Below are 17,072 nucleotides of genomic sequence, written 5' to 3' on the forward strand. Positions count from 1 at the left end.
GATGTGTCTTATTAGGTACTGGCTGATGAGTTGCATGCTTTTCACCAAAGTGCTCAGTCCTGCCTCAGTTTAGCTAAACTGTTTGATTCATCTGAACAGTTCATCTGTATATGAACTACAGAAAGGGAATGCAAGAAGCCTGACAATCCTTTGTGGCAAGAAGAAAATAGAAACATGAGGATATTGCCCTTGGTTATTACCTTTCTCTGAGTCCACGTACATTTGTACTGTGAGCACCAAAGCCACAGGTGTTTTATCGTGTTAGGAGCTGCATTCAGGCTGCATTCAGACAGTCTCCTCTTAGCTGCTCCACACAACCCCAGTCCCACAGTGGAGTTCCCAGCTACCGTGAGAGCTGGCTGCATTGTGCCTCACTTGTTTGCTTTTTTGAGATACACTGCTCCAGTACTGCTTCCTCATCCCTATAAAAATTGTCACCTAAAGAGTCAAAACCACAAAAAGAAAATAAAGGAAAAGAACTGACTGTATGCTCAACAGTTTGTTTTGCAACAGGCACGTTCCCACCACTGCTGCCTGAGGAAAGAGGTCTCAGTGCTTGAGGAAAAAAAGTATCCTGCACAAATGCTTAAAGTTCAGGAGTAAAAGTAGTATCTGCAGTGCAATTGCCTGGTCAGTCTCTGTGCTCAGTCTTGGACTCTGGAGCTCTTAGCTCTGAACTGTGATCTTCCTTGCATCTTTCCTCAAATGTCTAACCACTTGTCAAATACTGAAGAAAAACACATTTAGTATGGGTGATCAAGTCACACATAAATTTCCACCCTTTATGTGTGCTAGGTCCTGAGATGTTCCAGCGCAGCAGATGGGACCCATGAGAAGCTGACCTAAATGAGGCAATGAGCTATGGAAATACCTCTAACATTTGAGGTCAGGACCCTAGTAGCTAAAATATTTCTCTTCCATACCTCTGCCGAGTATCTTTTGCCAAGTATGTCATTACCACCGTGAAAGCCTGCATTTTACAAGCAAGAGTCACGGGACATCCCTTCTAGAGAAGCTGAATATCGGACCCTAGAGGATACTGTTGCTGATAGCTGTGGTGTGAATCTGTACGTACCAGTAATCACACTTAAGGGACAGCTTACCAGTAATTGCAGTTCCAGATGCATTGTCCGTATGTTCATTCATCACCCAGCCCCACCACCGCTATTTTTTTTCTGTGTCAGAGGTTGAGGAAACAGAACGCGTGCTCCCCCCACCTTCGGGTCACACACACAGGAGCAGGAAAGGCACACGCACCACAGGGTGCTGCAGCGACACAAGGACGTGCCAAAAACTGGGAAAGAAATAGCCACCGTGAGCAGCACATGGAGGAGAAAAATAATGGGGCAAGAGGAGCTGGAAGGCGAGGCACAAGGAGGGCAAGGCTGCAGCAGGAGCAGCCTGGATGGGGCTTTGGCTGCAGGGCCAGGCGCTCGGAGCAGCAGCCTTGCACAGGGCTTGGTGGAGCAGGGACAGGGGGATAACTCCACGCTATGCAATGACCTTTTAAAAACCAGTGCCAGGCTAGAGCACCACCTGAAACCTGGACATGCTTGTGCCTGTGCTGTTTTGTCCTGCGCACAGTGTTCCTGAACAGTGTGCTTCAAAACCGGTGCATTTCCCATCTGCTTCAGACGTGCCTTTTCTTCTACCTAGCCCAAGCAAAGGTGGTTGCATACTGACAGCTCTTGGAATTTATTTATAGGGAAGTAACAGAGATGGAAGGTGTCCAAAAACACCAACTCTTTTCAACAGTGGGGAGTCAGCTGCTGCCAGGTGTAAGAGGAGGCAGAAGATCCAGAATTTAGCCAGACTTGTTGATGACAGAAGATAGCATAATAGTCTGAGTTACTTACCTATTTTCTTCTCCTTCCCCCATATTTTTATGCTACCTAGTGATTATTTCTGAGTGTCAACAGCGGCAGAAAACACGTAGCTTTTTCTTGGATTAAGGTATTTGTTAAGACTTGTTACTGCCTTGATCTGGGGGAAGGCAGAAAAAAGCGCATTCTCTAGTTACTTCCCCGCTTTGGTCTTTGGAGATATGGGGTAGTCTTAAGGGACACACAGAAGAGCCTTTGTGCTTCTGAGGTGGTAATTAACCACAGGGCAGTAACGTGATGCTGTTCAGGGTGTCTGGTGGGACGCGGGCAGGTCACAGATCTGGCTGGAGGCTGTGATGCAAGCCTCAGGGCAGGGCTTGCAGCTGGACACAAGGACACACGCTGCAGCTGGTGGTGGGGCTGCCAGCAGAGAAGCATGGGATCCACCAGATAGTGCTCTCTGTTAAAGCTGAGGCAAACAAGTCCAGCAGACAGTAATATGGCACATGCTGCACATATGGCAGTGTGTCAACCAGCAGCTCCGTTTTAAGCTCTAGAGGGGCTGTTGTTTTCTGATTCCTTTTTGAGCCTCTCTTGCGAGCTGAGGGCTCCAAGACCGTCATCATTGCACCAGCCATGGTGTGTTGCAAAAGCCTTCAGCTGACTGCTTAGCTGAACCGGGGGAAAGAGAGGCCAATGCTGCAGCTGGGAGCGACAGGGCAGCCCCTGGTTCACTTAGCTCAGCTGAGCCAACCACTTTCAGTTGATCTATAAGAGAAAGAAATTTTACTACTATTCAGGATCTATTGGATAGGCAATTTTATGCTTTTTATTTTTTTTTTCTTCACATATGTGTTTTTTTCAGGCCTTTTGATCTTTCAAAGACAGACAGCAAAATGCTCAGTGGAAAATAAACTTGCTCTACATTTGATATCTGCAGTAGCCCTCACTGAAGCTGCAGTGTTCTGCAGTGGCAAGAAAGCAAAGCCACGGAGGAAGAACAAACACAGGGTGTTTTGTTGTGTTCATCTAGATTCTTGTGTTTCTATTTTATTTCCCTTGGAAGCAGAAACCTACCCCCCATGTATTAGCATGCCTCTTGCTCACTCTCGATGCCTACACCCCTGGCCATGTGTGGAGGGGTGCAGGCAGCACGGCACCGCCAAGGCTCATGCAGTGCCTGGCACTTACACCCCAGCACACCGGGAGACCTCCAGGGGCCTGCACACTGCTCTGCCACCTGAAGCCAGCAGCAAACCCTCAGAGGGAAGCCAGCTGTTAGCCAGCAGCAAAGGGGACAGCGAACATCTCAAGCACCGGTTCTGTGCAGTGTCTTGGTGAAAATAAGGCTCTGCTCTCACCAGCCCACCTGGTATGAATGAGGACAGTGCCTACCCACCAGGTTTTCCAAAAAAGCTGTCAGACTTAAGGGAGGGATTAGCACTGGGGAATTGCTGCCAAATTGGCACAGGGGTCTCATGCAGCGCGAGTGGAGCAGGATGAGAAAGCAGCTCTCTGGGGTAATGAATTCTCGGACTATGTTGCAAGACGAGGGGCAAACTGGTGACGAAATCTGTGGGTTGCTCACAGGCTCCTGCAATGGATTAAATCTCACAGCTCATCATCAGGCATTGCTGTGTCATTCAGTTTAGTCACTTCAGCACCAAAACCCAAACCTTCACCCCATCTGCAGGAGGCTGCTGCAGAGTTCGAAGCCTGTCCAGTTTTCCATGAGCTACCACAAGCTTACATCTCTCAGCCTACCACCTTGAGTCATGGTGGCGGAGGCTTTCAACACCGCTGTGCTTTCATCAGCCCAGAAGAACAAGATGTCTGTACTGAGTGTCCCTTCCTTCATGGGACAGTACAGAAGACTTTTCTTATTTCTCTCTACCTAGACAGGTTTACCTGACCAAAGGAAGCTAGAGAAGCCTGGTAATGCAGAAGCTGCAGAACTTTTCATGTTCTCAAGAACTGCTGCAAAAACCTGCTTGCATTTGTGGGCTTTTCCACTCAGCCACATGCACAGCCTTGGAGCAGCTGGGCAGCCACACTGCAGGCCTGCCTTTTGACAGGACTGCTGGTCCTGAAGCACATACCTTCTTGTGCACTTCCACCTCAGATTTTTCTATTTCTCCCCATAATCCATGAATACAAAATCAACCCTACTTGCTTGCTGAAGAGCAACAACCAACCCAAGACATTAAGCACTTTGCATTTAACCACAGAAGCAAAATAGCAAGACCTAGAGCATTCAGCTCTAATGATGGAGTGGTGATATGATGAAAAAAAAAAAAAAATAAATAAATAAATAAAATAAAATAAAATAAAATAAAATAATAAAATAAAATAAAATAAAATAAAATAAAATAAAATAAAATAAAATAAAATAAAATAAAATAAAATAAAATAAAATAAAATAAAATAAAATAAATTCCTCTGTCAATGACCCTGTATGTAGGGAACACAGACAGCATGTTTCCGACAACTCTGTGCTCAGAGATGGTGACAATGAGGGTGACTGAGGGGGTGTCTGAGTGTTGTGAACCTCTCTGACAGGCACATGTAGGCATATTCACAGACTAACAGATGAAGAGATATTTGATGAAACTATGTGAGGGTGCACAGAGACCTCTGTCTCTTGCAAAGAACTGGTATACCCCATCAGTGTGTGCATGAAATGATGCTGTGAGTTTGGCTGGTGTTGGGTGGGTGGCTGAGGGTTTGTTATTGATGGTTTGCAATTTCTGTTGGGTTAATTTGGGAGGGCCCAGCAGCTCTGCTGCTATATGAGGTTTATGTGGCTGCAGGGGTGACCTCTGTGAGTGGAGCCAGCTCCAGTCAGCTCCAAAAGGGACCCACTGCTGGTCAGAGCCAAGCCAGAGAGCAACACTGGTTGGGCCTCTGGGAGAGCAGACTGAAGGAAGGGGAAAACCTGTTGTGTAACAGGAGAGAGGAGTGAGAAAATGTACGAGAAGCAGCCCTGCAGCCCCCAGGTGAGTGCCGCAGGAGGGCAGGAGGTGCTGCAGGCAGGCAGGCAGCAGCAGTTCCCCTGCGGGCTGTGCAGGGAGAGGCCCCTGGTGGAGCAGGCTGTCCCCCTGCAGCCCATGGGTCCCCCATGGAGCAGATCTCCACGCTGCAGCCCCCCCATGGGTGGAGGAGCCCCCGCTGGAGCAGGTGGATGTGGCCTGGAGGAGGCTGCGGCCCATGGAGAGCCCCCGCAGGAGCAGGCCCCGGGCCGGAGCTGCAGCCCGTGGAGAGGAGCCCCCGCAGGAGCAGGGGGTCTGGGGGGAGCTGCCCCCACCCGTGGGGGACCCGTGCCGGAGCAGTTTGCTCCTGGGGGATGGATGGATGGATAGACCCCATGTGGGAGCAGTGCTTGGAGAGCTGCTGCCTGTGGGCAGCCCCCACAGGCTCAGCTGGGGAAGGACGGCATCCATGGGAGGGACCCCATGAGGAGCAGGGGCAGGGAGGGACTGAGAAGAAGCAGCAGAGACAAAAAATTAGGGACTGACTACAGCCCCCATTGCCTGCACTGCTCTGGAGGTAGAAGATGGTGGATGGGAGGGAAAGTGCTATTAGTTTGCTTCTAGTTTTTCACTGTTCTGCCCTGTTATTAGCAATAGACAATAAATTACAATAATCTCCCTAGACTGAGTCTGTTTTGCCCATGACAGTAATTGGTGAGCAATCTCCCTGTCATTATCTCTGACCTTGAGCCTTTTTTGTCGTATTTTCTCCCCCTGTTCTGTTGCAGAAGGGGAGTGAGAGAGCGGAGCTGCCCACCAGTGTGACACCACCACAGCCGCAAGGCCTGCCGTGCGTAAGCCAAGTGCCAGGTTGTCCATCTCGTTGGCTGACCTCTTGGTAGCAGCAGGACGGTGCCAGCTCCCTTCCGCTCTCCCGACTTCCTCTGCAGGTGTTGCTCATAGGAAGAATGATCCCATCTGTCTGTGCAGAGCCCGTAGTCTTTCCTCTTGTGGTTGGTTTGGCATTTCTTCTATCATGTTACTAACAGGACCATCCCTCTGCAGCAGCCTGGCAGGAGACAGATCTCATCCCCGTGTCCTGCTAAGTCAGTATTTGTGCTAGCAGTAAGTAATGGCTGTATCTGAAGCAGGGGTTTAAAAGTGAAAGGTTCTCTCTCTTCTCACCCAGGTGATCCTAACTGCCCTTACTAACATAAATTAGCAACGTAAAAGCAGCTTGCAAAGGAAGGTGACCCCTAATGAGTCACCCTGTGCCCTACCCTGGCTTAGTTCCTTCAGTCTTTGTGCAAATAAATTATTTCATTAAAATAAATGAACCCTTTTGACAAGAATTAGATGACTCTTTTTACTTTTCTCAGATCTTTTTTTTTTTCTTAACATCTGGTAATTGCTTGAAGCGGCAGAGAACTCCCTTGCTACCCTTCTGCTCCTAAGGCAGCCTTATCTTCCTGGGTACAGAACGCAGGCAAGGGACAGGGCAATTATTGTATGAAAAAAATAATAATAGCTGATTTGTATAATTATTAATAAAATATATTCTTTTTTTCCCTTTTCAGAATGTCTGCTATACCCTGTGTGCTTGCACACCTCACTAGAAAGCTCTGAAGTAACCTTCCAGTGCTACTGAGTGAAGTGAGGACGAGGCCTGGGATGCCAGTCACTTGATGGAATGCTGCAAAAGCACGAGGCTGCTCTGCTCTTACCCTGTAGAGCATGTTAACCCCTGAACAAACACCAAAACACTGCTAATGCTACTTGAAGAACATTCTAGGAGATATTCAGTTTTCCTGTGTTCTTTACTTCAAGCATCACTTGAATTCATTAGCTTCTTCTGCATACCCCGATAATCCTTGTGAATGTGGCTGTGGTGCCAGTAGTGACGGGAGGATTAAGACTGACCTCAGGTGGGAAACAAGCAATATCAGTAGTGGATAAAGTCTGAAGAAACAGTTTTCAGAAAGCCAAATCCTTAAGTAATATGCAGTGAAGGAACAGAAATGCAGACAATGTAGTATAAGAAATTTGGGCAAAAACTCATGCAAAGGAAACAGAAAATCAGTTAAGTCCTGGACCATACAAATGTATTCTTAGTTTAGTAAAATCTTTATAACTCTTCACAGTCCTCTAAATCTGAATCCTCTTTGCTTGATTAGAACAGGCCATTCTCAGTCACGGGTTCATTTATGGTCAAAAATTTGACTGTAGGTTTCTGAATTGGAAAAAGCTCGTAGCAGCCTGGTGTGCTGTGAAGCTGCCTTTACCTTAGGACAACGAGCTATCTAATGCAGGTGACCATGTAGTGTGCCTGGTGTCCACTTAACAATTTTCCAGACATTTACTGCAACTTTTTGAACATGTGATGCGAACATCAGGACTGATAATATTGGTGGGGCAGGGGGGCTGTGGGCCATATGGCATGGGCTGTTGGACGGGACTATGGAAATCTCCCACTTACAGAGAAGCATAAATTTAGAAGGCATGACAGTCCCACAGGGGATTTCTCTTCATGGGTGTGGAGCTTTCCAGATGAGGAAGCTTTCCAAATGAGCAGCTGCACGTCCTTGATCACTGCTCTCCAAGCAGTGACAGCACTGATTACTGTATTGATAATAACCAGCTCCAGACGTCCTACCATTAGCTGGGCGGGCTGGCACAGCCCTGCTAAATGGGGGTGGGCGGGAGGAAGACCCTGTGGCGGTTCCTTGGCACAGCTTTCCCTTCTGCAGGGTTTGCTAGGTACCCTACTTAGAAAAGCGATCCCAGGAGGGTGTTCTTAGCCAGGTGCAACGTGATGTAAATGTGCAGCTAGGAAAGCAGCAGCACCACGCAGGGACATGGCCCAAACAACCCAAACGGCTGAGCTGTGCCCAAGCCAGTCTTGCCCTGGCAGACCTCTGCCAGTGGCAACTTTGGCTCTTGGGGCTGGAACAAAACCTCTGTGGTACAAGCACTGTGCCAGCCTCCACGAGGCTGCAGGACGGAGGTTCAAAGCGCTGCCACACAAGAGGCAAGTGGATGTCGCACACAGAGGCTGAGACATGGCTTGTGCCCAGGTGGCCATCCAGCACTAAGCCTTGCAGAAGAAATTGTTGCAGTTCATCAAAGTGTGTATGCCAGGGACAGCGTAGGCCGCCGGGTCTGTGTAGGTCAGCACTGTTTTGTTTTGCTGTACGTATTCGAGGGTGCATGTGTATTTTAAAACACACTGTTTAAAATTGTTTTAGTAAGCAGTCATCTCGCTGTAACTTTGAAATTCTAGGTTTTACAGAGCTGCTGCATTAGCCACAGTGTTTACTTCTCTCACATATTTCCACTGCTCTGGTTATGATTCAGAGAAGGAGCAAGGAAGCTCTTAGCCAAAATATGCCATGGCTGTTTAATTCCCATCCAAGGGCTGTGCCAGATGCATTTTGGCAGTCTCAGAGGAAAACAGCATCTGTGCAATCACTGATAGATATGGGCAATTTTAGTCAATAAAAAGGAAACTGGGACTTGGTCCCTTAGCAGCAACCTGATGTTGTCCAGCTCCAGCAAGTGGGTGTGGAAACACACTTCTGCATGTTTTCCTTAACAGGCGTGGCATTGCAGGGCACTCATTGCACCATCCCATGCGTGTCCATATTAAGAAAAACAGCTTTTATTTCATACAGACTTTGAAAATTGTCAAAAAGAGACTAATTTCCCAGCTCTGTTCACTATGCAGTCCTGCTCCCCTGGGCTGCTCCTACCCATGTTTTAATGGATCTTGCTACTGCCAGCTGGAAACCAAACGTCTGCTGCAATTTACAAAAAGAGTATCTGGCTTGGCACCTACTACCTAAAACATTGAAAAATGAAAAGCCTTGCTGCACTGGGCTCTGGTTTTGTGGCTGTCGCCAATAGCTCCTTCTTCAAAAGAGCACCACGGGGAACTGGCCTGAGCACAGCGCTTGGACACCTATCAAAGTTTACCCTCCTCCCCCACTCACCCTCCTGTCTTTTCACTCTTCCACCTTTAGTATCTGTCCCCTTCCACCTTCCATCCCTCCAAACCAGTAGTGGTGCTTGCTGCAACGTGACTGTTGCTTCCCTAATTACATGTTCTGAAACGCTATTTTTTTCTTTTATGAATGTGAATAGAAATGCTGCATAACGCCCCCATATCCATACTTTATCTCTGCTGCTTAATGTGTACACCATACACAGGAGATGACTGTTTCTGCTCCAGGAGGTTAAATTGTGACAGGTGGAAAAAGCTGCGGAGTGCCAAAATGTACATTAGTATTAACCACCTGGAAAGTGTACTCCTCTCCAAGGGCTACGGCTCCTTGCATGTTTTATTACTACTATAAAGATGATTTCCTAAGGAAAAAAGTTTCAGAATAACCATCTCCCTAGTGTTGCTGCAATTCGTGAAACCTGAGGACTTCAAAATCAGTTCCAAGTAACACCTTCCTCCTAGATGTGGTGTTTTGGGAACTGGCCTTGCACAACAGCCCGCCTCACGCATTTGGTGAAGGATCACGGTGAACAACAGCAGGTGGAAAAGACAAAGCCCTGATCCTGTGCGGCACAGGAGGGCTGCTTGCACCAACAGCAGTCATCCAGGTGGGCCTCCCACTAGAGATGCACCAATGTGAGATGAGTTTGTATTGCCTTGCAGATAGTTCCAGTTATAACCTACAAGGGCAATGTAATGGTGAGAGACTTAAAAAACAAGAAAAAAGCCTCTTCATGGCATTGAAGGTGTAGCATGGGAGAAACAAAGCACGTTCCTAGTAAATAACCGCCTGTGTCTCTGAGACACGGAGCACCACTGAAAAACCACAGCACTCCCTGAACACGGACATCAATATTTGATGCTTTCTTACTCCTTACCATTTTCAGGAAAAAATGATGTATCCACTGCGGGTAGCTCATTTTCATGCTAAAACATCTCCTCCACTCAAGGTCACTATTCAAGTAATGAAGCTTATCGCAACCCTTGCATACCTTGTTGAAGTCCTGGGAAATCAGAGCAATATCCAACCCTGCTGTGTCACAGCATGCCAGGAATGTCTTCTACATGCCAAATCCCAAAAGTGAGGCATTCACTTCACGTGAAAGAACTGATAGGCCAAATGTAAAGGTAATGCTCTACTTCTCTGTTAATAGGCTCTCTTACTCTCATGTCTCTAAAAAGACAGCACCACATTTTTGGAAAAAAAAAATTAGACAATCCAATGGTGCCATGAAAAGCCCCCATGACATGCATGACTAGCTATGTTATAACAAATAAACTGTGCCTTTTGCATGACAGTTCAATCGTTCATAAATGTGGTCATACTATTTTGTGTTATATTTAAGTAAGCAAGGTAAGCAAGTTTTTTTGTTTGTTTGTTTGTTTGTTTTTTCCTCCTGAGCTTAATAGGTAACCTACCTGAGGTTTGAACTCACTATTTCTGCTAGAGTGTATGAAGACAGAAAGCCATTCCTTGCACTGTGATGACAGACAGAATTAGCACTGATGGTAGAAATGAGAAAATCATATTGCCTGAGGCTGCTGGTGATGATCCAGTTGACCATTTAGCAATGTTTTCAATATGCAGTTGGCCCCCAGACCAAACAGAACAACCCAGGCAAACCTATAGTGAGCCTAGTACATGGAGATAAAGGATCCCAGAGGTGGAAGTAACTTCAGGAGCAGCATTCACAGGTCCAGCTGTGGCTAGGCTTTGTCCCTCAGCTGAACAGTGTATTTTCCTTAGAAAGCTGGATGCTTTTCCACAGCCAGGTTAAACTATCAATGCTGCCTTTCTCCGTATCTCCTCCCAACAAACAAACAAGCAAGCAAACAACAACAACAAAAAAGGTTCTGATCGCATGCCACTCACTTCTAGGTTTACTCTCCATAAGCGCCAAGAAGCTGATCTGGTTTAAAACTAAACCATTAATGAAAGCAAAACCAAAACCTGGCACACCCCTTACTATGTGAGTTCTCAGTACAGTCAGCTGGGCACCCAAATCAGCGTCAGTGCTGGCACAGGCAGAATGTAAGTAGATGGGACCAGTCCTGTGCAGTTTTACTGGTTTACATTTGAAGTATCTGGACTGATCACTGGCTAGGATGCTATTTTCGGTAAATGTAATGTTATAGTAACTGTAAATGAAAATACAGTCAAGGATATGTTATGCTTGCACATTGTCATTAGGGATGCTAAATACAATTAAATATTTGACAAGCTATTGAGTGGTGCATATCTTTAAATAATTTATTTAAGCATCCATTTAGCTGATTTAATAATGCTTAGTGAGGCGGTGAACGTGTAGGAGCTCTTTGTTTTGTTAGTTAGTGTATGTCAATGGATTTTCTTCTGAAATAATATAAAGCAAACGAAATTCCTCTCCATTACACAGACTTTTAAAATATGATCACGAGAATACTATTTTAGTATCTGCTATTACTGCATACAATAGAACATCCATCAAGGTTGTTTCACTGTGCTTGTCTGGTTGTGTGTTTTGTTTATTTCCAAGGAACTAGACAGTCATATATTCAGAGTAGTGAGTCAAGAAATGCAGCCTGCACTTAAAGAGAGTAACTTCTCCAAGTTCACGATGACCACCGGTTACGTTAGCTTACTGTGTCTACCCACAGAAATCTCTCCTAACCAGCTAACAGTAAGCATTGAAAGAATGACAGAAAATTTATCTACTGTTACTTTGACACCCGGACTGCTACCTGTAGGAAAAGGTTACATTTCCATTAAGTCTCGTTCTGGGGACTCTTACTCATGGCTTGGCAATTCCATCGCTGAACACGTCTTGGCTTCCCAGCGGCACATGCTGCGCACGCCATCAGTCTCCGCTAAGCAGGTGAACATACCTCTTTCAGAAATAAACCAGTTTTGTTCTGATTCTCATTTTATACCCTAAAGTTACTTAAGACAAGAACTTTACCTTTAGTAAATATATTTTTTTAATGCAAATTTTAGCTGGTAGCTGCAACCTGCATGTTTTTCTAGACTTAATTCAAAAGCCTCAAATCCTTACCCCAAATACATTTTAGAATGTACATACATAGAACACATTTTACATCAGAACACAAACAAATTTCAGAGTAACTGTCTGTTCTCACAGAATTGCATTATACCACAACGCCTGAAATTTAGTCTAGATGTCATCATTCCATTGTGTTAAGAACTGTTTTTAAGGAATAAGAAAATGTTAAAGAATAATCAAATGGTGCATATTTTCCTGTGATAAGTCGTGAAATAGAAAAAGGGATATGGAATAAGGATTTGGAATTTTATGGCTGATTTTCAAATAAATGCAATAATCCAAAACACCCTAATCTGGGATCACAGTCATTTGCCTGCAATCACCGCCAAAAGCTTTTGATCTGCGTGAATGTGTACTGCTTGAGCCCCTTCCATTTAGTTGGTTCAAAAAAATAAAAATACTTTTTTGGTAAACCAAAATAACCAAAATATTGCTTCCCAATAGTTACAGCATGAGACAGTACTTTTTTTTTTCTTTCTTTTCTTAAAGGCATAAAAAGACAGAAAACAAGGTCAATTCATGATTTTTTTTTTTGAGCAAATTTTTTGAGCAACATGAATGGATATCTTCCAAGAAGGCGGTGATTGGGAAAAACAATAAGGCGCAGACAGACCTACCTTATGAAGGTCAAAAATCACCTTCTCTTCATTGTTAAGGTGCCCTATTCACATGCATGCACCAAATAAATAGTAATAGCTTTAAAAAGTAGACTTCAAATATCAATGGATTAATTACCTTCCCCCCATTTCTCCACCCTCCACCCCCAAGGAAAAGAGACCAGGAGCACTGTGGTGCTCAAGGTAACTGTGCTGCAATGATGCATGTATTGTACTTGGTGAGAATGTGTCACCTTGTAGACAAGATTTCTGAATCTAAGAGTTGATTTTTTGAGGGGTAGTGTGGTGTTGGCTTAGGACGTTTTGGTTGTTTTGAGGAGGTTTATCACAACACTGCAGAGTACAGTGCTTGTTGGGCCCAGGACTTTATTCAGAGACCTGGCTGTTAATGCAGCATCTTCTCATTTAAAAAAAGACACAAGGGATGAACAGACTCATACAACTGCTTCAGTCAGCTCAACAGAGCAAGGACTAATTGTGCACAGGCCGGCTCCCTTAAGAGGACACATTAAAAACACCTACTTTTCAAGACAAACCTTTGTAGGCAGTACTAGGCTTCAAAAATCTAAGCTTTTAGTAACCTTAATTATTAAAAAGCTAAAAAGAGAACATTCTAGTTGATCATTATCTCATGGTTTTATCTTTCATTCCCTTCAGAAATACTTTTTTTTTTTTTAATCAATTGGCAATTTCAAAAACCTGCCATGATGTAGGTAATTCAGTATCAGTCTTCAAAATAACTTAGCATGAAGTTTAAAGCAGTAAATTAGTGCTTATGGAATTAACTTTAAGGTTGTCAAATATAAAAAGTGAATGTATTGAAAGAAATACAGAGTAGACAACACTGTGCCTTGCTGGCATACTTAATGCAGATGTGCATGTTATTATGATCAGGTGTATAGTTAGTTTTCTACTGATCACTACAGTAAAATAATCTGTGTCACAATGGAGAAACACACATACCACTTGTAGTCAAAAGGAAAGAAATCCTGTTTATGAAGGCTTCCAATTTACTTCTTATTGGGAAACCTCTCTGAGATCCTTGAAGACAACTTTGGTATACACACTAAATCAATGAAACAAAACTACTAATAAAATTATGGTTTAATATACTTGGCAACAATAGGGTCAAGTGACATGAAAAAAAACCTCAGCCCTGTAAATTACTTATTACTCATACTACCAAGTTACTTTTCAGAGAATTTTCACCACAAATTTGTCTGTAGGCTGCAGTTGTTTTTCTAATGCAAATGTAACTTATGAAAAAGAAAAGGGTAGGCCACCAACTGAAAGAAAACATTTATTGAATCAAAGTCAATACTTTCCTTTTAATATCTACAAGCCAACACTGAACTGACTTTATTCAAGAATGAACACAATGTACAAAAAAAGTATGTCTGTTATAAAAATATGTCAATTTCATTTTTCTGGCTATTGAGCTGAAAACATTTTAACAAGTGCAAGATAGTTTTGGCAAGCAAATTTAAGCTGCTGTTACCAATGGCAAAATTCAAATTATTTTCTAATTATGGTATATTTAAGACTTATCGATAAAGTGGCATTGGTAACGCTGATCCCCAAAAATTACTGCATTGCCATGTGTTCATGCACCCAGACAACCAAACATCTTGATCTTGTGTTGTTATGAATCAGTACCTTCATCAGTGAAGACTAACCTGCCTACCTGGAGCTATTCAACCAGATAATTGACAGCTACCACAAAAATACAACTCGGGGAAGGTGAACTACCTCCAAGGCCCTGTATTTGGTGTGGTGTTTGTGAACTGAGAGAAGAGTATGTAGGTTCATACATGTTCAAATCAATCTGACAGCTGTTGCAATGTGAAATCAGAAAAAGTATGGAAAAAGAATAAAGAATAATTTATGACAGCAATCTATATGGACACATGCGTGTTTATGTATAAAAATGGATCTCACTAGGCTCAGTTATGCCTTGTTAGGATGATTTTTTCGCATAAAAACCTAACTCAACCAGGACTGAAATCATTGACTTGTTTCAAACCACCAACAAGGAGAAAAAAAGACCATTTACAGAGATAATCTGAAAACAGTGCAATATTAAAATACAAGTTTCACAACGTGTGAAAGAAACATGCTTTGGAACCTGAGCAAAAGGCTTTTTACCAACTTAGTAAAAAGTCACCCTGTATGTTGTTTTCACTGGCATCTGTTCTGCCAGATTAGTATGTTGCTCTTAGCAACTTTCATGGCCCCTAAATATTTAGTACACAGAAACTGCCAACTACTTAGAGAGGTCTACTAAACTTTTCAGCTAATATTGCAGGCAGTCTGACATGCTGCTACTGGAAATGACCATACAGACTAAAATTAAGAAAAACTGTAAAAAGAAAAAGAAGCAGCCAAACATGTTGCCTTTTTTTTTTTTTTTTAAATAGACTAAAGCGCTTCCACAACACTTAGATACGGTACTACACTGGTTTACAGCCTCAAGGTCAGTTCTTTCAAAATAAATATACTGAACATTTACAACAAATGCCTTATGAATGCAAGCTCTCTCTTTATTATTTCAAGACCAGTTGGATAAAAACTAAAATAAAGACATAACTCTGAAGCAGCTAAAAGTTACACGTCCTTTTTCAGAAACAGGCATTACTTGGTGCCACAGCAAAAATTTTCACCAGCAACAGTATCATCAGTCTGCAGTAAGCGATTTTTTTTTTTCTGGCACCAAATGGGCCACCATACAAAGCAACCTCACAAAGCATGCGGTCATCTACTCTGCTGATTTTGTATGAAATAATCATTTGTGCTTGCAGGTCCAAGACCTTTCAAAAATGGATATGAACAATGGGAGACTAAAAACATTAATGAAAACTTGCTCATTCCTAAATTATGTGAGTGGAGAAAAGACTTAAAGAATAAAGAGCAACAAAATGCTGTGCATTAGTATTTGTGAGAGATGAAGGAAGCTAAGGTTGGTGCTTTCATTTGCCTTAAAACAAACAAGCAAAACCTAAAAATAATCCTAACAGCTCTATGTCCATGGTACTGGTAGAGGCCAATGTGTGCATGCCACCGAAAGGCACGGTCGGACCAATCTGAAAAATGGCATCATCAGAGCAGAACAGAAACTTTTCACTGGAGTAATCACAAAGGGTGAACAATAAGCCATCAATTCTCTCTTGTCATGAACACAGAAAGCAGTCACCAAGGCAAAAGAAGGGACACAGGTAAGAAGATACAGGAACTCACATAAACCTGGAACATAGAAAACACATTTTAATGAGTTTTGAACATTTTGAGCAACCATTTTCCTACCATAACATTACTATTCACTGATTTAACACTACACATTCTGCGACTAATTAGATGGAAAAATTGTAGCAAAATACGGTACTCTAACCAGGTTACAAAATACTTCTGTGATCTGCTATACAGTTAACTTTACGTAAAAAGGACAGATAAGAACAGATTGATGCAGTCAAGACAATCTTTTGTTCATTACATAAAAAAAAAATAATATATTTACATGATATTGACCTTTTAATAACAGAAGTGCATTTTAAAATTATGCATCGTATGGCACACAGCTATTTATAGGGAGCTAATTATGATATGTAGAGAGATCCTTCCTTGCTAATCTAAAACAATGTCTAAAGAGTAGAGTGGCATACTTACTGGAAAGATATCCCCAAGGCTATCCTGCCTTTGTATCTACAAGTTGCATCTGAACATTTGCAGACATGCCACCACCATAGCCTCCCTTGGACTGCATTTGGTTCTGAATTGAGCTCACCTGGAAACAGAAGGGAAAGTGAGGCAAAGAAAACAAGAAAGGCAGTTAGAAGTGAACTACATACAGTGTAGTCTTGCTTCCAGTTTTCTTTTTGGTTTGGTTTTCAAGTTTTACCATTAAAGCTACATTACTTTTGCATGAGGACATATGCAGCATAGGCTTGCTGGAATTTTCAGTTCTGCAGGCAGCTCAGCAGGAGAGATGGAAGAACTGGTGCTGATGCAGAAGTTTTTCCTCTCTCCCAAAGAAAACTGGCTGATTCAGGCGTTCACTGAGCCACTTGATTACTCAAGAAAATTCATCAAATCTTGTACTGGTGTCCAACTCCACTGCATCTGACAAGCTGTAATTCAGCTTGTTATATGGAAAGCATTCTTTGCCAAGTATGATAAACCAGTGAAGTTAGCACCATTATATTAAAAATATAATAGAAAGTTTAAAAAATATCTGGATAATATCTGCAGTATACAGCTAACCTCAAGACAATTAAAATAATACTTTTTAAACCAAAGAGGAGCTTTTGGTGTGTGGAAAATGTATCTATTTATGTTAAAGCATGTCCCACTTTATTTAACTGATATTATTCCTTTAACTTGCAGGGCATTCATTTTTTAAAATCATACTGAGTCTACCAATTTCTCTGGAAACAGCTTATTTCAAGGCATTTGTAGCCTGATGCCAGTAGATAGATTAGATCATCCTTCTCGCCCCGGTACATGCACATCTCTCCATGGCTTTCATTACTTCTATCAACAAAAAGAAAGAGACTCCATAGACCTTTCCTGCTTGTGCTGCACCAGTCAAGATAATCTTCATCTCATGCCTGCAGGAAGAAAACTCCAAC

General features: G+C 43.1%; 1 protein-coding gene across 1 annotated transcript in view; it reads right to left on the reverse strand.

Annotated features, from left to right (window-relative positions):
• Window positions 1-13,737: 13,737 nt before the first annotated feature.
• The window catches only part of CDC42SE2 (CDC42 small effector 2), a 32,827-nt gene continuing 29,492 nt past the window's right edge, over window positions 13,738-17,072 (reverse strand). Inside the window, exons 3-4 of the mRNA XM_068667770.1 lie at window positions 16,111-16,228; window positions 13,738-15,690 (exon numbers count right to left, since the gene is read on the reverse strand). Coding sequence (XP_068523871.1) covers window positions 16,130-16,228 — 99 coding nt within the window. The 3' untranslated portion in view covers window positions 13,738-15,690; window positions 16,111-16,129. The remainder of the gene's footprint in view (window positions 15,691-16,110; window positions 16,229-17,072) is intronic.

This window comes from Anas acuta, chromosome Z (assembly GCF_963932015.1).
Source record: "Anas acuta chromosome Z, bAnaAcu1.1, whole genome shotgun sequence".
Taxonomy (NCBI): domain Eukaryota; kingdom Metazoa; phylum Chordata; class Aves; order Anseriformes; family Anatidae; genus Anas; species Anas acuta.